The sequence below is a fragment of the Ceratotherium simum genome, chromosome 1 (assembly GCF_057802395.1).
Source record: "Ceratotherium simum simum isolate JZ-2026a chromosome 1, ASM5780239v1, whole genome shotgun sequence".
NCBI lineage: Eukaryota > Metazoa > Chordata > Mammalia > Perissodactyla > Rhinocerotidae > Ceratotherium > Ceratotherium simum.
Genome location: NC_141900.1, coordinates 57,502,310 through 57,519,016, shown reverse-complemented (window position 1 = coordinate 57,519,016; position 16,707 = coordinate 57,502,310). Strand labels below are relative to the sequence as shown.

General features: G+C 41.9%; 1 protein-coding gene across 2 annotated transcripts in view; it reads left to right on the top strand.

Annotated features, from left to right (window-relative positions):
- The window catches only part of OSBPL3 (oxysterol binding protein like 3), a 191,771-nt gene that overhangs the window by 106,438 nt on the left and 68,626 nt on the right, over nucleotides 1-16,707 (top strand). For both annotated transcript variants that reach the window (XM_004418908.3, XM_004418910.3), the window contains exons 3-5: nucleotides 15,165-15,281; nucleotides 15,445-15,498; nucleotides 16,033-16,146. In XM_004418908.3, coding sequence (XP_004418965.1) covers nucleotides 15,165-15,281; nucleotides 15,445-15,498; nucleotides 16,033-16,146 — 285 coding nt within the window. The remainder of the gene's footprint in view (nucleotides 1-15,164; nucleotides 15,282-15,444; nucleotides 15,499-16,032; nucleotides 16,147-16,707) is intronic.

The window sequence follows — 16,707 nt, the reverse complement described above, 5'->3', positions numbered from 1 at the left end:
ATAGCCCTCCATCAGGGCAGGTTAGAATGTATCGTCAGGTATACATGGGGAATGGCAGCAAAAAGCCCACAAATTCCTCTGCTCCCTCACTTCTATGACATATTGTGAAGATCTTAAAAAACGAACAAAGGCCTCTCCATTGAATTTCTTCTAGCGGATGAGGAAATCCCTAAATGCTTTCTATACATTTGATCTCTGAACAGTCTACTCGGTTGGAAACTATGAAACAGAAGTCAAGACTGTCTTTTTGGAAACTGACCTGTAGTCACACTGGCTCTGCTTTTTGCTAGCCAGGTGACCTTGCTATGTTATTTAAAACCTCTGAGTTTCAGTTTTTTTAGCTTTGAAATTTGGATAATTATGCTGACTCTTGAGAACTAAATGAAATAATAAACATAAAGTACCTCGGCTGGCACGTGGTAGACATTCAGTAAGTGTGGATTAAATGAGTGAATGAATAAGCACGCAGTTGCTCGATAGAAAGATGACTATTCTCAAAGCTCTGTAGATATATTAAGTAGCTTAAGGAATATCTAAGTGGGAGAGAGAATTGCTATTTTAAAACCTGTAAAATATGAGTAATTGCAGCTTCCTCTTGTCTTTCCCATGGCCCCTTTACATTTCCTTCCTAGAACTTTCAAAATAACACATTCCAAAGCCAGATTGAGCTAGATAAAGATGAATGAATAGATTTTGTCTTCTTGAAAGAGTCCTGTATGCACTTAGCTTTATTTCTTCAACCAGTATTGAGAACCTGTTAAAAGACCCTGGGCAGGGAGATGTGAAGCTACAAAGGACAGCACAGCTGAACAGACCACTACAGATGAGAAACCAACTCTGGGAAGACTGGATTGTAAAGAGAGCACAGCCTCCGTCCTTTTTTTTAAATAATGTTGCCAGCATTTGCTGTATAAGTCAGAAATCAACAAGTGAATCCTGCTAAAATAATTGACAAGTGCTTGGCTCAAGATTATAGGGGATTTGGCCCGGCCCCGTGGCTTAACGGTTAAGTGCACCTGCTCCGCTACTGGTGGCCCAGGTTCAGATCCCGGGCGCACACCGACAACCGCTTCTCCGGCCATGCTGAGGCCACGTCCCACGTACAGCAACTAGAAGGATGTGCAACTATGACATACAACTATCTACTGGGGCTTTGGGGGGAAAAAAAAGGAGGAGGATTGGCAATAGATGTTATCTCAGAGCCGGTCTTCCTCAGCAAAAAGAGGAGAATTAGCATGGATGTTAGCTCAGGGCTGATCTTCCACACACACACACACACACACACACACACACAAACACAAACGATTATAGGGGATTTGAAATGGAGTGATCTATTGCTAGGTAAGTCTCCATACAATTATGCAATTTTCTCTTGTCACCCTCTTGTCCCCGGGCTAATCCAAGGTGGCCTTTGAGCTCTCCTAGAGTCACCTGATGAGAGTTTATTTATGTAGGCTATTATATTCTGCTGCACTCCAGGGCGCCCAGGCTGGCTGGGCTTGGTGCCAGAACCTATAAGACACAGGAGTTGAATGGGAGAGAATTTGCCAGGAAGAGAAAAGAGTATTAAAGCCGTCATGCTCAGGTGTTTATAATTTCAGCAGTCTGATAGAGAAAATGCTTAGTCCTATTTATTTCTTTTAATTCATCATGTCTTTAGAGACACTGAGATTTACCAGCTGCCTTTTGTAAGCATAGGCTGAATAAACACCACAAGAAAGACCAGTGGAGGAGGAGACACTCGGGAATGTCATGATCTGTCACATTGTTCCGTGACCATCACAGATGAAAGGCAACAAGTATGAACTCAGTTGGGAGCCAGTCGGCCTGAGTTTAAACCTTGGTCTGTTTATAAGCTGTTTGACCTTGGGCAAGTTACTTAACCCCTCTGTGCCTTGGTTTCTTATAAAGTTGTGCAAATTATTTAGTTAGAAGAAAGCCTGCACGTAATGAGTGCTGTGTAAGTGTTTGGCACACAAACCATTCACCTTCCGTAAGCCGGAGTCCCAGGAGCCCTCAAGCAGTACTGCACGCTCACTGCCTCCCTGCTTCATCTTTCAGCTGCGAGGCAGGGTGGCACCAAGCAGTCAGATGGTGTGGCTCTGTCTAGGCTGCCAAAGAGTCAGCAAGGGACACTGGACGTTAACAAGTGTCTGATAGCATCTTTACAGCTCATTATATCCTTTCATGCCAACTTTTGGAGTCTCAGAACAACCCAGTGAGGTCCATATTGTTTTCTCCTCTTTGAAAGAAACTATGGCCCAGAGATATTAACTGCCTCATTCAAAGTCACATGCCTGATAAATCGTAGGGGACCAGGCAGCCATCTACATGGATAATGTTGGATTTCTTTAGATGCAAGAAGGCTTCTTTAGAGGTTCATTCAAGTTCCATGTGCCTTATGTCCAGATGGTTGTTGTTTAAACCAACCTCCAGAAGCCAACACCACTGTGAATGCAGGGACAAGAGTAACATGGCTCAGTAAAGTGGCCTTAAGGATCCCTGAGTTCTGTTTGTCTGGAGCTGTTTTTTTCTGGTGGGCCCACCAGAAAAAAAATTAACTATGTATTTCTGTCATTTTCCAGATTCTCGTTTTCTGACCTTTTACTTCTCCTTCTTACTGCCTACCTTTTGGTCCCACCTATGGTTGTGAAATTATACCCTGAAAGTAGGAAGGGTAGAGACACAAGGCTCAATTCTCAATATAGTTCTGCTCTGAGTAAATCTTGTAAAGAAAAAAATAAACATTTGATATAGGAAGAGGTTAAAACTTCAGCTAAAGTGACATGTTTGAGTTGTCAGGGTTTCTTTGTTACTCTCCACGTCCATAAATGAGACTGTCAGCTACATTTCACATTCCGAAGAGCAGGAGAAACTGAACTCTTAAAACACTTCTGGAAGTTGTTAAACTGTCTGTACTGTTCTGCAATTCCAGAATAACAAGCACAGCAAATATATTATGGTGGGTTTTAGAAATACTACTTTGATAGAAACTACATGAGATGCCTTAAGGAAATAAATTTATTTGTTTATGGTTGGCGTTGCCCATAGTGTAGGATATAGGAAGCCAGAACCCTGACCCAAATGCGTTTGTTGAGAGCACAACTTTTACTAGCTGTCTAGTTACTGGAATTTTCTCTAGAAGCTATAGATGCAAGTGTGAACTGAACTGACTCAACAGCTCTTTCCTAGGGAGCAAAAGGTCCAAGTCTACTTCAGTGATATGATGATATTAAAAGACTAAAGGCTCAGAAATGACGGTGTAAGGAGGAGCACAGAAGCAAAAGAAAAGATTTCCCTAGAATAATCTGACATCTCTCCAAGGTTCTCTGTACCCTGTCCCTGCTGTTGAGTCCAGCTGTGTCTCCCTCTGCACCTGTACACAAGCCCCCATCACAGCTAAAATCACCTCCTCTCTGGTCCCTCTCCAGGTGAGCCACATTCCTGGTGATCTCTGGCCTAGTGGTCCCTCTTGCCCTGTGTAGTGGGCTGAATGGTCCCCCACCCACCCCCAAGATGTGTCCACATCCTAATCCCTGGAACCTGTAAATGTTGCCTTGTTTGGTAAAAGGGTCTTTGCAGATATAATTAATTTAAGGATCTTGAGATGAGGAAATAATCCTGGATTATCCAGGTTAGTCCTAAATTCAGTGCCTAGTGTCCTTATAAGAAACATGCAGAGGAGAAGACAGACGTGGAGGAGAAGGTGATATGAAGATGCAGGCAGAGATTGGAGTGATGTGGCTACAAGCCTAGAAATGGCCACAGCCACCAGAAACTGAAAGAGGCAAGGAACGCTATTATGGACTGAATGTGTGTGTGTCCCCCAAAATTCGTATTTTGAAGCCTTAACCCTCAGTGTGATGGTATTTAGAAACCGGGCCTTTGGGAGGCAATTAAGTTTAGGTGAGGTCATGAGAGTAGTGCCCTCCTGATGGGCTTAGTACCCGTATAAGAAGAGGAAGGATGCCGGAGATCGCTCACTCTCACCCGTGGAGGAAAGGCCACGTGAGCATGCAGCGAGAAGGCAGCTGTCCACAGGCCAGGAAGCTGGTTCTCACCAGGAACTGAATCTACCAGCACTTAGATCTTGGACTTCCCAGCCTCTACCAAGACTGTGGTATTTTGTGACAGCAGCCCAAGTTAAGATGAACACATTCTCCCCTAGAGCCTCCAGAGTGAGCATGGCTCTGCCGACACCTTCATTTTGGACTTCTGGCTGCCAGAACTGTTAGAGAATAAATTTCTGTTGTTTTAATCCTCCAAGTTTGTGATAATTTGTCAGAGTAGCCTCAGAAACCCTGCTTCTCACTCTGTGTCAATTTTCCTGCGAGCCCCAGCTCACGTCCTTCCCCTAAGGTGGATCTAACCCGTTGTGCCTACCTGAGAACAGGAGTCTGCACCTGGTTTGTTTGAATCTCCCATTTGGCATTTACACGTTTTCAACTTTGTGGTCTCTCTTTAGTGTATGTTCACATCTTGAAGGCCAGCACTTGGTCTTATATCTTTGCATCTCCAGTACCTGGTGCTAAGCCTTAGACCTTTGAGTAGAGACTACCCTATTAATTAGAAGCTCAGTTATGAACTAGAATATAACTTGCTTAACACAAAAGTCATTTGTCTTTGATTCAGAAGGATCTCCAGGATCTTAACCTGTCACTAGGTTCTCATTATGAGAACTAGTTATTCTTTTGCAGTACTGTGAAAAAAATCACTGATGATTTGGATCAAGGATAGGAAATTGATTATGCTCAACATCTGCCACCTACTCCTATGATTTTTAAATCTCATATGCATCAATTAGCCAGAATGTATCTCTACTTTGATTGCAAATTTCAGTTAGCTCTGAAAAAATAGTTTTGAGTACACTGCAAGAGAGAACACTATTATCAGCCACTGCCATCCAGCGATGGAGTGGGATTCCTTGAGGACATGTGATTGCCCTGTAATTGGAGTGCAGAAGTGTTATATCTGAATACAGAGAGTCTGTGATTCTCTCCAGGGCTCAGACACCAAAGGGCAGAGCTCTATAATATGCCAAAGAAAGTGTGATTTTTTTAAATTAAAAGGTAATAAAGATAAAATATTAAAACAGTGCTGGAAGGTATAAAATGAAGAGCAAAAGTCTCCCCACCTAGTTCCTCTGACCTAGTCCTGTTCGCATAGGAATCTGTTTTGGAGATTTTCCCTGTCATCAGATGGTAGTGCCCGCGTGTGGTGAGTTAGGCCAGGATCTCCTACACAAGGCTGTCTGCCGCAGTGGGGACAAGGTGATTCATAGAAAGGGGCGGTGGAAAGGGCACTGAGTTGGAGTCAAAAGACTGGGTCCCAGTTCTCAGAAGTCCTGCACTTATTTTTATGATGCTACACAAATCATGTATCTTAGATTCCTCATCTCTAAAATGAAAGAGCTGGGTAGATGACTTCCACATTCTCTTTCAAGCTCTGAGGTTTAAAAGAAACACCCCATGACTCTCTGGGGGAAAAGAAATCGTTACAGTATACCCTGAAGAAAAACCCAGAAGAGACTCTTGAGTCGCTTGTGTGGCCAGAGTTTTCCCTGTCATCGTTGGCTAACACACGCGTATTAAGTGCAGGACTGTGCTGTCGGAGACAGACTTACTCTGTTTGGGGAGAAAGTGGTGCTGGGGGTAAGGGACTCGACTGGTAGGGGAGGAAGGGGCCCTGGGTGGTCTAAGATACTTGTAGGTGATCTTGTCCAGAGTGTGTGTGGTCTCCAGTCCACAAATGAGGTCCCCCACTTAATAGTTTGTGATCTTGGACAAACTACTTTGGAGCTTCGTTTTCCTCATTAAAATGAGGATAATAATACCATCATTACAGAATCATTGCAAGGCACATAGAAGGTATTCAATAAATTGTAGTTGTCACTTATATCACTATAATCACTACCACAATAGCAACTAGAAAAACCCCACCACTACCCCGGTGGGCTGCGTGGCAATTATGGGTTGTGTGTCTCCATCTTTAACAGTAGCCGCAGCTCTTAAGAGGCCCTTGTTTACAGAGCAGAGCATTACAGAGAGAAAAGTGCATAGGAGATGCTGTCCATAGCCTTAAGGGGCTTTGTACAATTAACAAATATTAATAACCTACATATCTAATTGAGGAACCTAAAAAAATGCCAGTGTAATTACAGCCATAAATGCTGAGCGAGTGATCAACAGAGTAGAAATAATGATTATATGCACATCAAAGTTTTTTATTAATATTTCAATTATAAATCCATCTGTGGTCAACACAACTGGAAAGCATTTTTCTCTTACTTGGAAACTCCAGGATGGGAATGACTTCAGGTGGAGTCGTCGACAGAGCTGGCAGCTCATGTGTTTTTTTCTCTCTATTGTCAGTATCAGCTGCTGCCAATGACTCCTTTTCTTCCCTCACCTCTCATGCTTTCTCAGGGGTTTACCCCAAAGACTGATACATGTTCTCCCGTTATCTAAATAATTACGGCACCAGTGTTTTTGGTCTGTGACTAGCCGGGTAATCAAGACTTAAAGAATTTGGGGGCCTGTTTCATCTGAATATTCCCTCCCTAGCCCTGGCAAGGGTTGATGAGCTGCATCTCTGTGTGAAGGGAGAGGAAGGCCAGTGGCCGGGGGTAGGTCGGGCCTGCTGTTCCCCACATAGCCATCAGAATCTGGGGGGCTCTTCATTGCTTAGTCCTCCTTTTTTCTTTAATTTTCTCACTTAGATCCTAGGGTCAAGGATTGTACCTGAGGTTACTAGACTGAAGCTAATGCTACTATTTATTTGTTTGTTTTTTAGGAGACTTTGCCAGCCAATATTTTATTTTATATTTTTGTTGGGGTAAGAACACTTAACATGTGATCTACATCTTAAATTTTTAAGTGCAGTATGCAGTATTGTTAACTTTAGGCACAATGTTGTGCAGCAGATCTCTAGAACTTTTTCATCTTACATAACTGAAACTTTATACTACTTTAATATGAGATGAGTTTATAAGATTTGGAAGGGCTCTCACAGCGCATTTATTCTGACCTCCTTCCTAGGCCAGGAATCCCCTCTGTGGTACCTCTGCCAGCTTCTGACAGAGCTCTCCAGTGACTAGGGAACTTGCTCTTTCATAGAGCAGTCCATGTCATTTTTGTCATTTTTTCATAGCACTAATTATTAGAAAACCAGACCATCCATCCTTTCTGCAGAGCTAGAATCCAGGGCCTTATAACTCTCACCCATTAGTCCTGGCTTTGCCCTCAGAGCCTATCGAGTCAAATCCCAATTCTTCCTGACAGCCTGGTGTCCCAGAGTGTGGCTACTCTAAGTGGGCCTGTGGTCCAGGAGCAGCAGCAGCCTCACCTGTGCAGGTGCAGAAGCTCAGGCTTCACCCCAGACCTACTGAACTGAGATCTGCATTTTGACAAGGTCTTCAGTGATTGGTATGCACAGGACAGTTTGAGAAGCACTGCATTAGATCACATACACCACCACACCCTCCTCCCCGCAAATTGTTCTTTTAATTTCTATTGCTGTCAGGCCAGCTGGTGTTCAAAAAAGCTTAGTTGAGGAAGAAACAATTGACAAGAAGCAACAATTCCAACTCTTAGTAATTGAAATATAAGTACAGAGTTGGTCTGACATCAGTTACAGCTGTCATTATATTAACTGGAATTCTGTTGACAAGTATTTCCATGAGTCCATAGGACTGTCATAAAAGATGATGATCCTGAGGCTTTGGAAGATCAAAAATGCCTTTAGTCATTAAAGACACGTTAAATTCTGTTCCATGTGATTTAATTTGGTATTGCCTTGTGATTTTTAAAAACCTGATAAACAGACTAAATAATCAGAACAACCCACTCTCCAAGTCATGCCAGCTAGAGGCAGCCATAAAACTTCCTTCCACAACACTCTTCAGCTGCAGGAAGAGTGAAAGCTTAAATCGTTTTCTATTTCGGAGATCACCGCAAGGGCAGCGACTGAGAATCCAGCCTTTGAAAGGTGCACAGGAGATGGACACTGTGGAAACAGCTGTGCTGGAGGGAAGTGCTTTCAATTCGTGCACTCAGCAGTATGGAAATGAACTTTGCCAGCTCATGAGCATGAATAAATGCCTAGCTGCCTTCCCAAAAACAAAGCAGCTTTCTATATTTAGCACTTTTTAGACATTCAGTAAAACAGACTGAATTGTTGACAGTGCCAGACTGTCTGCAGTTAAGCAAAAACCTTAAGAAGGCTCTTCCCCCAGACCCCATCGTATTTCTCTCTCCACTTGGTGTTCATGGTGAGCTTTAAACCTGACCCCAGGGCAGGAGATCAGCTCAGCCATATCGGGCTAAGTCAGCAGGGCCTTGATTTTCCACGGTGGCCCAAGTCCACCCTGTACTGTGTATCTCAGGACATTCAGATCAAGGTGCATGTCCTACTCCCAGGTCACTGGGTGTGGAGCACAAGTGGAACCACTCTCTGACGCCCAGTCCCTCGAGGCAAGAGAAACTGGCATCTCTGCTTTTTTCTGTCCTGAGTACCAGTTCACTCCAGTCCAGCACACAATATTAAAATCCCTCTCCCCAAGGGCTCCGTGGGGCCTTTCATACCCCTCTTGCTCCTCTGACTCATTCCGTCAGTAAATATTTATTTAGGGCCCCTGCGTCCCAGGTAGTGAGACTATAATAAATAAGACCCAGTCCCTGTCTTCGTGGAACCCACATTCTAGCTAGGGAGACGTAGTGCAAGTGAGGTTTGTGTAAGTGCTGAGGAGGGAGAGAATTCCTGCCCCTAGGAGGAGGGCTGGGGCTAAATAAGGATTCACGGCTGCGAAATAGATGGGGCAGACATTCCAGATATAAAAAAGTGAATCCTGTCTGTCCCGGCTGTAAACAAGAACACGGAAGGCTCTATGATATGAAAAGAGTGAACAAAGCAAGAGCATAAATGGGTTTGGGGTGTGCCATCATTAATGTAAAAAGGGGGTGGGTATATTCATATTTGCTAGTGTTTGCACACTAAATCTTTGAAAGTATACGTACACAAAAAATTAAGATCAATGATTAATACGTGGGGTGAGGGAGTAGAAACTGCATGGTTGGGGCAGGGGATGAAGACTTTTTAAAAAATATACTTTATTATTTTAAAAAAAAGAGCGAATGAGCAAAGACTTGGCAACATTAAAATGCACAGGCTGATTTCCTGCGCCAGCTTGGTGGGACTCCGGATAGGAAACACCATAGCTCTGATCAGGGTCCCAGACCTTGCTGGTCTCTATCCATCGGGCCGTGCTTCTTAACTCCTTCAGATTGCTTCAGGATCTCGGCCACTTCCTGGATTTACCCACTGCAATACCCCTACCACATGGCATTTACTCCTGGTTCATCACCAGAATTTACATACTTAAATTACAGTAGAATATGCAATATGCTATCATATGTAGCAGAATGATTAAAAATGTAGGTTCTGAAGTCAGTGGCTTTACCACTTGGTAGCTTTATGGCGTTGGGGAAGTTAATTCTCTCTTCCTCAGTTTCCACATTCAAAAAATAAAGATACTAATAAATCTAACCTCGCAGGATTGTGCAACTATTAAGCACAGTGGTGTAATTCTGGTGTTTAGCATGCTACCTGACAGATAATAGATGCGTAATAAATGTTAGCTATTGTAATTTCCTCATTAATTCATTCAATGTATTGATTCATATCTACTATGCACTGTTAAGTAGTGAACAAGAGAGAAAAAGTTCTTGCTTTCAAGGAGCTAGAAAGTGTTCTCCAATCATTTTCTATTATTATTGTTTATGTTGTTGTATTCATTTATTGCTTCAATCGAGCCCACTGGATAGTATTTCCTGAGGCACTATTCTTTTTTGTTTTAAATGGCACACTATATAGAAGTATGGATGCAGCTTAATACCTCTTTGTTAACCAACGACCCAGTGCCATTTACTTGGTTTGGAAACTTTATTTTCTTGGTATGAGACCCTAACAATTAATAAACCCAAGAGAATTCTTTTATTTCCTACTGTATACGTAGTTATTTGCTGGGGTTCTAAGCAAGTTGAAAAGGTGGTCCCCATAACTATTTGGGGAGAAAAGGCCAAAGCACTGGGGATAAAAGTGAAAAAAAAAATCATGAATTAATTAAACACTAAGTTATCTGGTAATGGACAGTGATGCTACTGTAATTTACGGGAATATATGATTGATGTGGTTTGGATAATTTAGGAATTTCATGGAAGGGTGTAGAAACTGAACTAAATCTTGAAGGGTTTGCATGGGTAGAAAAGATCAAGAGAAGATTCTGGGAGGTCTGAACAATATAAGTAAATCACTGACGTGGAAATGAAGACAAATGTTACATTATATTCATTTTTATATTGTGTGGAGGGTAGGATGTAATGGGCCCCATAAATGATCGTAGAAGTGGGGAGTCTTGGGATTGCAGAAGTGGGGAGATTTGATGAGAGTCTGGGTTAGGGTGGTGGCTGGGGAACAGAGAGGAAGGGACATAGACAACACACATTTTGAAGATGAAACCAACAGGACTTACTTATAAGAAGACAATGAAGCCCTTATAGTTTCAAAGTGATTTCACTACCCTGTGTCTTGGCCTGGCATTCCTTCTCACAGGATTTGTGCCAGGTTTAGCAGGTTCTTAACCCAGCATACCAAGGTCCCTTTATTATGTCCAATATTTTAATGACTCCTTTACTCTCCTCAAATGAAATTCATTATTAGTTTAATATATTTGCGCACATAATTTTGAAAATATCAACATAATGCTTTACTGTAATATAAAGGAAAATTCAAAGAAAGTGGTTAACATTAAAATATGTTTCAACGTGTAAAAGCCCAGACATGACTACACCAGAAGATGTAATGAAGTGGTCAGATATAGCTATACTACGTTGAACACAACAGCTACTAATGCAGACCTGTACAGGTGTGTGGTGGTAATAATTCAAATACCGTTAAGTGTCTTGGCTTTTGGTGATGCAATTCTCCAAAATGGTGAGTCACGCTTGGTAAGGTCCCAAACAGAACGAAGTACAGTCTTCCCTCAGTTATTCAGTAGTTGGATTCCCAAGAATTCAGAGTGTATAAAATCCATGCAAAAATACCTTGGTTTGTATGTGAAACAGAGTTAAGTTCTATGCTCAAGTAATTAGAAACAGATTTCCCCTACAAAAGTGTCTGCTGGCCCTTTGGAGTCTTTGCGATGTGGGACAGCTTTTTCATTGTCCAAGACTCTGAGGCATTGTGGAATGTCTAAAATCCATGGCTCCCAGACATTAGGTGCCGAGGTACCGCCCCATCACTGTGACAACCACGAGTGCCCCCACGTTCCACAGCCTCAGAGGGAGCAATACCGCCCCCACGGAGACCAGTGGCTGGATGTTGATTTTCAAGTCTCAGCAGCAACTCCAGGATGGTGTCAGACAGGGAAGCTGGGAGGGAAGAATTTGGATGTCAAGCCCGGAAGAGGAATTGGCTGCAGTGCTTTTTCTTCAGTCAAGGAGAACTTTCGTTTTCTTCTTTTTTGGGGGGAGGAAGATCAGCCCTGAGCTGACATCCGTGCTAATCCTCCTCTTTTTGCTGAGGAAGACCAGCTCTGAGCTAACATCTATTGCTAATCCTCCTCCTTTTCTTTTCCCCCCAAAGCCCCAGTACATAGTTGTATGTTGCACATCTTTCTAGTTGCTGTATGTGGGATGTGGCCTCAGCATGGATGGAGAAGCAGTGCGTCGGTGCGCGCCCGGGCTCCGAACCCGGGCCGCCAGTAGCCGAGCGCGTGCACTTAACCGCTAAGCCACAGGGCCGGCCCCGAGCCTTCGCTTTCTTAAGTACTCAAATCTGGCTTTTCCAACCTGGTAAGCGTTTCAAGTTCTGAGCCCAGGTAGGAGATACAATGAGGAAAAAAAATGATATTTTGTAGGAATAAATGCAAACCCTTTTTTATTTATTTACCTTAAGAGCCACTAAACCCAGTCTAATTCCCTGCCCTCCACATTGGCTCATTGGTAGGAATGTACTATGTCTCAAAAATTCAGAAGAAATCTAGTTCTAACATGAATCCTTGAAACACTTTTTAAGTTTAATTCTTGTTTTCCTTTAGACTACAGGTATAATCTCGTTCCATTTTTTTCAGTTTTGTAAAGTGTGCAGTAACGTCTGATCCCTCTTGGCATTTGCATTTTGCACAATCGAATGTAATGAGCAGATGTGCATGCTTGTCTAATTATCGCTCTGCATGTTGCCTTCTGCTTGGGAGTCTTAAACAAATCAAAAGGACTTGATGCCCTTAGAGTACTTTCCAGAATATTTTGAGCCTTAGATTTTCATCTAACAATAACACACACATACCCTCTTTCACAAACGTGAATGTGCTGTATTTAATTAATAAATAGTCATTTGGCTCAAAGATATTGGGCACACTTCAAATGCAGGCCAATTTTTGATATTCCAACAACATAAATCTGTTTGCAGCCTTATTCCATGACCAAGTGTATCCATTTGCCAGTCGCATGCGTACTATTCACAGGACAGCGGGTTAGGTGTTGAGAGGAAATCCAAAGTAAACTAGACACTCTTCACCCTCAAGGAGTCTGTTGTTCAGTAGGGATGATAAAATCTCACATATGTTATCATAAGTAAGTGGTGAACCATTGGAAAGGTATGATGGAATGCCGATGGAGGCTCTAGGGGTGAAAGAGTACTTTCCTCTGAAGAAGGCTTCCTGGAGGAGGTGGAATTGTTAACTTGATGACCTTAAAGATTCATTAAAATTTTGACAGCTAAGACACTTTAAATTTTGAGGAATGGCTTTCTGAGCTGAAATAAATGTGAGCGGAATTTGTGTGTGTGTGTGTGTGTAGCTTCCCATCACTTAATAATACACATTCTCTATTTATTGTCTGGGTGTAATTAAATGACTGAATAATTGGTAATAATTGCTATAAAGAAGTCTCATTCGACATTGCAACCTTTCTGAAAAAGTCCTCTAATTTAAGAGCTGAATATAAGCTTTGCTTTTTCCAGTGAAGAATTCCCTTTTATAACTCCAGATCCTAGGATACCACTATCATATTTCAAAACTCTGAAATTTACCTTTAACTTTAAAGTAAAGTGCAATCAGATATAAGGCAGATCTCTCAGGATCATTATATATAGAGTTCAATTGCTAAAGTAGGAAAGTATTCTTGTTAGTAGGTGTTTCCCATGGATTGATCTTGAGGACAACAGAGAAACTGAGCCAGAGCACCCAGGACTCCCTGCAGTTCCCAGGCCCTCCCCATTACACTGTCTGTTTCCTGGGACTTGAGTCTAATTGCTTCTGTTCCCTGGTGCTGGTGCAGACTTACTCTCTATCTCCCAGCCCCTCTGGCCTCTGCCTGTACCACCTGCCTATAGGCTGGAGATTTGACTAAAAGCAAGTTAGTCAATGTGAAATCTTGGCCAAAAGGACATGTTTGTCTCTTGAAGAGATATCTGCACCCCCACATTCCCTGCAGTGTTATTCACAATAGCCAAGACGTGAAAACAACCTAAGTATCCATTAACGGGTGAGTAGATAAGAAAGCGTGATGCGCGCGTACAGACACACACAGGAATATTATTCAGCCATAAATGAGAAGGAAATCCTGCCTTTTGCGACAACATTGATAGATATCGAGGGCATTATACTAAGTGAAATAAATCATACAGAGAAAGACAAATACTATATGTTCTCACTTATATGCAGAATCTAAAAAAGCTGAACTTATAGAAAGAGAGAGAAGAATGGTGGCTGCCAGGGGCAGGGGGGGCAGGGGTGGGGAGAATGGAGAGATGTTAGTCAAATGGTACAAACTCCCAGCTAGAAGATGAATAAATTCTGGGAAGTCTAATATACAGCATGGTGACTGTAATTAACAATATTGTTTTATATACTTGAAAGTTAAGAAAGTAGATCTTGAATGTTATCATAAAAAAAATAGTGGTAATTATGTGAGGAGATGGAGGTGTATCAAATCATCACATTGTGTACCTTAAACTTACATACATTATATGTCAGTGATATCTCAGTAAAGCTGGGGGGATGGGGGGAAGGACATGTTTGTCAAAACTTAATTACCTTGTGTTGGAAATGTTTTCTGTCTAATCTGGGTGGTACTGAGTTACTGAGGGTACAAGTGTATAAATTTATTGAGCTGTACTCAAGATTTGTGCATTTCATGTATGTTATATCCCTATAAAAATGTAAAAGTAATAATAATCCATTATCTCAGCCACTGATATATTGCCAATTTTGGTCTATCTTAGGGTAATTTTGCAATGACTTATGCATTTTAAAGCATTTAAAAATAAATTTTCAGAATTTTTAGTGTTTTTCTTTTGTATTCCTTTTTAAATTCTTTTTCAATTAGTTGAAGTAACCTAAGAAGCCAACAATGGAAGATTGATTGTAACAACACTTTGTACCTCTTCAAAATTGCAGACAGCTCAGTAGAGCAATTGACCAAAAAAAAAAGTTTTTGAAACAAAAGAAAGGGAGGGAAAACAACATTTCTGGAAAAAGAGGATGAAAATACTTGTTGTAAAAGCACCTTTTTGATGCTTCAGGATCTCCAGTATTTAAGTTACTAGAATTCGAAGATATTAACTTGCAACTAAATCATTATTTCAACCAAGTTGTCATATTTACCAACTTGCATCCAGTCTCATACTTTTCAGCCAATTCTTGTCAATCTTCCTATATTCCCACCCATCCCCACCACGCCCCCCACTTCCATTCTGATGTCTGCAGCTTTTGGTTAAAATTCAGACTAAAGTCTAGTGGTGAGTAAACAGTAACTGTGTGATACACCACAGTAACTGTGTGATAATGTCAAAAAGAACAGAAATAGGACTTACAGTAAAATCTTTACCTTTAGCTGTGGTTGCCAAGGTTTAAGCACCAAAAGAGAGAAAAAACATTCTCTTCTAACAGAGCTTTTGAAAAAAAAAATCAAATTTGATACCATTAAATTATAGCATTAAATCTATAAAGTCCAGGAACTGTATAAAAATTTAATTTTAATTTCTTCTCCCCAACAAACCCAGCCAGGCTCACCATCTTGGATGGATTTACTAATAGGATGAAGTGCTTCTTAACATTATTATTTTTTAAGTTAGCCATTTAGAATTGAACTCTTTTGTTGCAACAGGACAGCTGGGAAGTGGTGGAAGGACTGAGGGGAGAGATGAATTACACCCAGGAGCCGCCAGTTCAGAAAGGATTTTTGCTGAAAAAGAGGAAATGGCCCTTGAAAGGCTGGCACAAGGTAAGACGTGGGCCTTGGCCTCACCTTCATTTGCACCCACACTGCCCCACTCAGTACCTGGTTCTTAGGCACTTGCATTTAATTTGAAGTTGAAAAATGGGACCAAGGGAAGGATGGACATTTAGATGGAATGTCTTAATGAGTTACACTTTCTTCCCTACAGAGATTCTTCTATCTGGATAAAGGAATCTTGAAATATGCCAAGAGCCAAACTGATGTAAGTCGTCTTATTAATCCCAATATGCTATTGAAGAATTCTGAAGGGCTACTTTTTGTCAGCTCATGGATGAGATTGTGCACATTTGGGGATTGCATTTCTCTGAACTGGAAACCACAGAGGGGTAATAGTTCCTTCACATGGAACAGAGGTGCCTGCTCCCCACTGTCCCAGCTCTGGGTTCCAGGTGGGCTCAGTTCACCTGCCAAGAAGAGATGTGGGGGTCCCTCTCAACACCCTACTGGTTTTCCGGGGGTCTGTTCTGGCCTTAGGGTTGCGCTGAGGGGTTCTCTGGGTGGGAGAAGACATTTTGCAGCACAATAACAGGAACAAAACATAGGGTGTCACTCCCACTGGTATAGTGGCTGAGGGGTTTGGTGGAGAAAGCCCTTCGTGCTAAGTGCTTCATAAGTCATAGTTATTATGTTTACTACTAGTAGATGTGGAACGAGGGGTAGAGGCAAGGAGTGTCAAGCATGTTGCTACTGTTCTTAGCACCATGGTTCTCAAGTGGCCCTCTTCGTGCCTCTGCAGATAGAGAGAGAGAAGCTACATGGCTGCATTGATGTTGGGCTCTCGGTGATGTCTGTAAAGAAGTCATCAAAATGCATTGATCTGGACACTGAGGAGCACATCTACCATCTGAAGGTGAGACTGCTTCCCGGGTGCTGTCTCTTGTTGCACAGAGTTTGTTTATGTTGCAAAAGGATCATTGGTTATTGTGCTATTGGTAATGCCTTTTGAATATTTCAAAACATTAGCCAACATATAGAAGATCTTCCTTATGAAGGTATTTGTAATGGACGCTATTGGTATTTGGATGGGACAGTTCTTCATTGTGCAGGCTGTCTCTCACACTGCTGAAGGTTTAGCATCCTTGTCCCCGCATCCTCTAAATATCCCCACCCTGTGATTGTGACAACAATCAATAACAAAAAAATCTTCATGTGACCAAATACAAACCTCCCCCTGCCCCCAGGCAGTACCATCTTTAGTGAAGAACCATTTACCATAGGTTAAAATGTTTCCTGAAGTACAATATAACATTTAGTTAATTTTATAGGGATTACATTAAAATTCTCATACTATAGTGAATGTCAGGAATTTTTCTTCTAAAGTATGGATCTCCAAATAATATCTCTCAAAGTGCTTAACTACCCTCCTCTGCCCTCTCTCCTGCATGAAAAAGCATGAAGTAAGAGCTTTGGA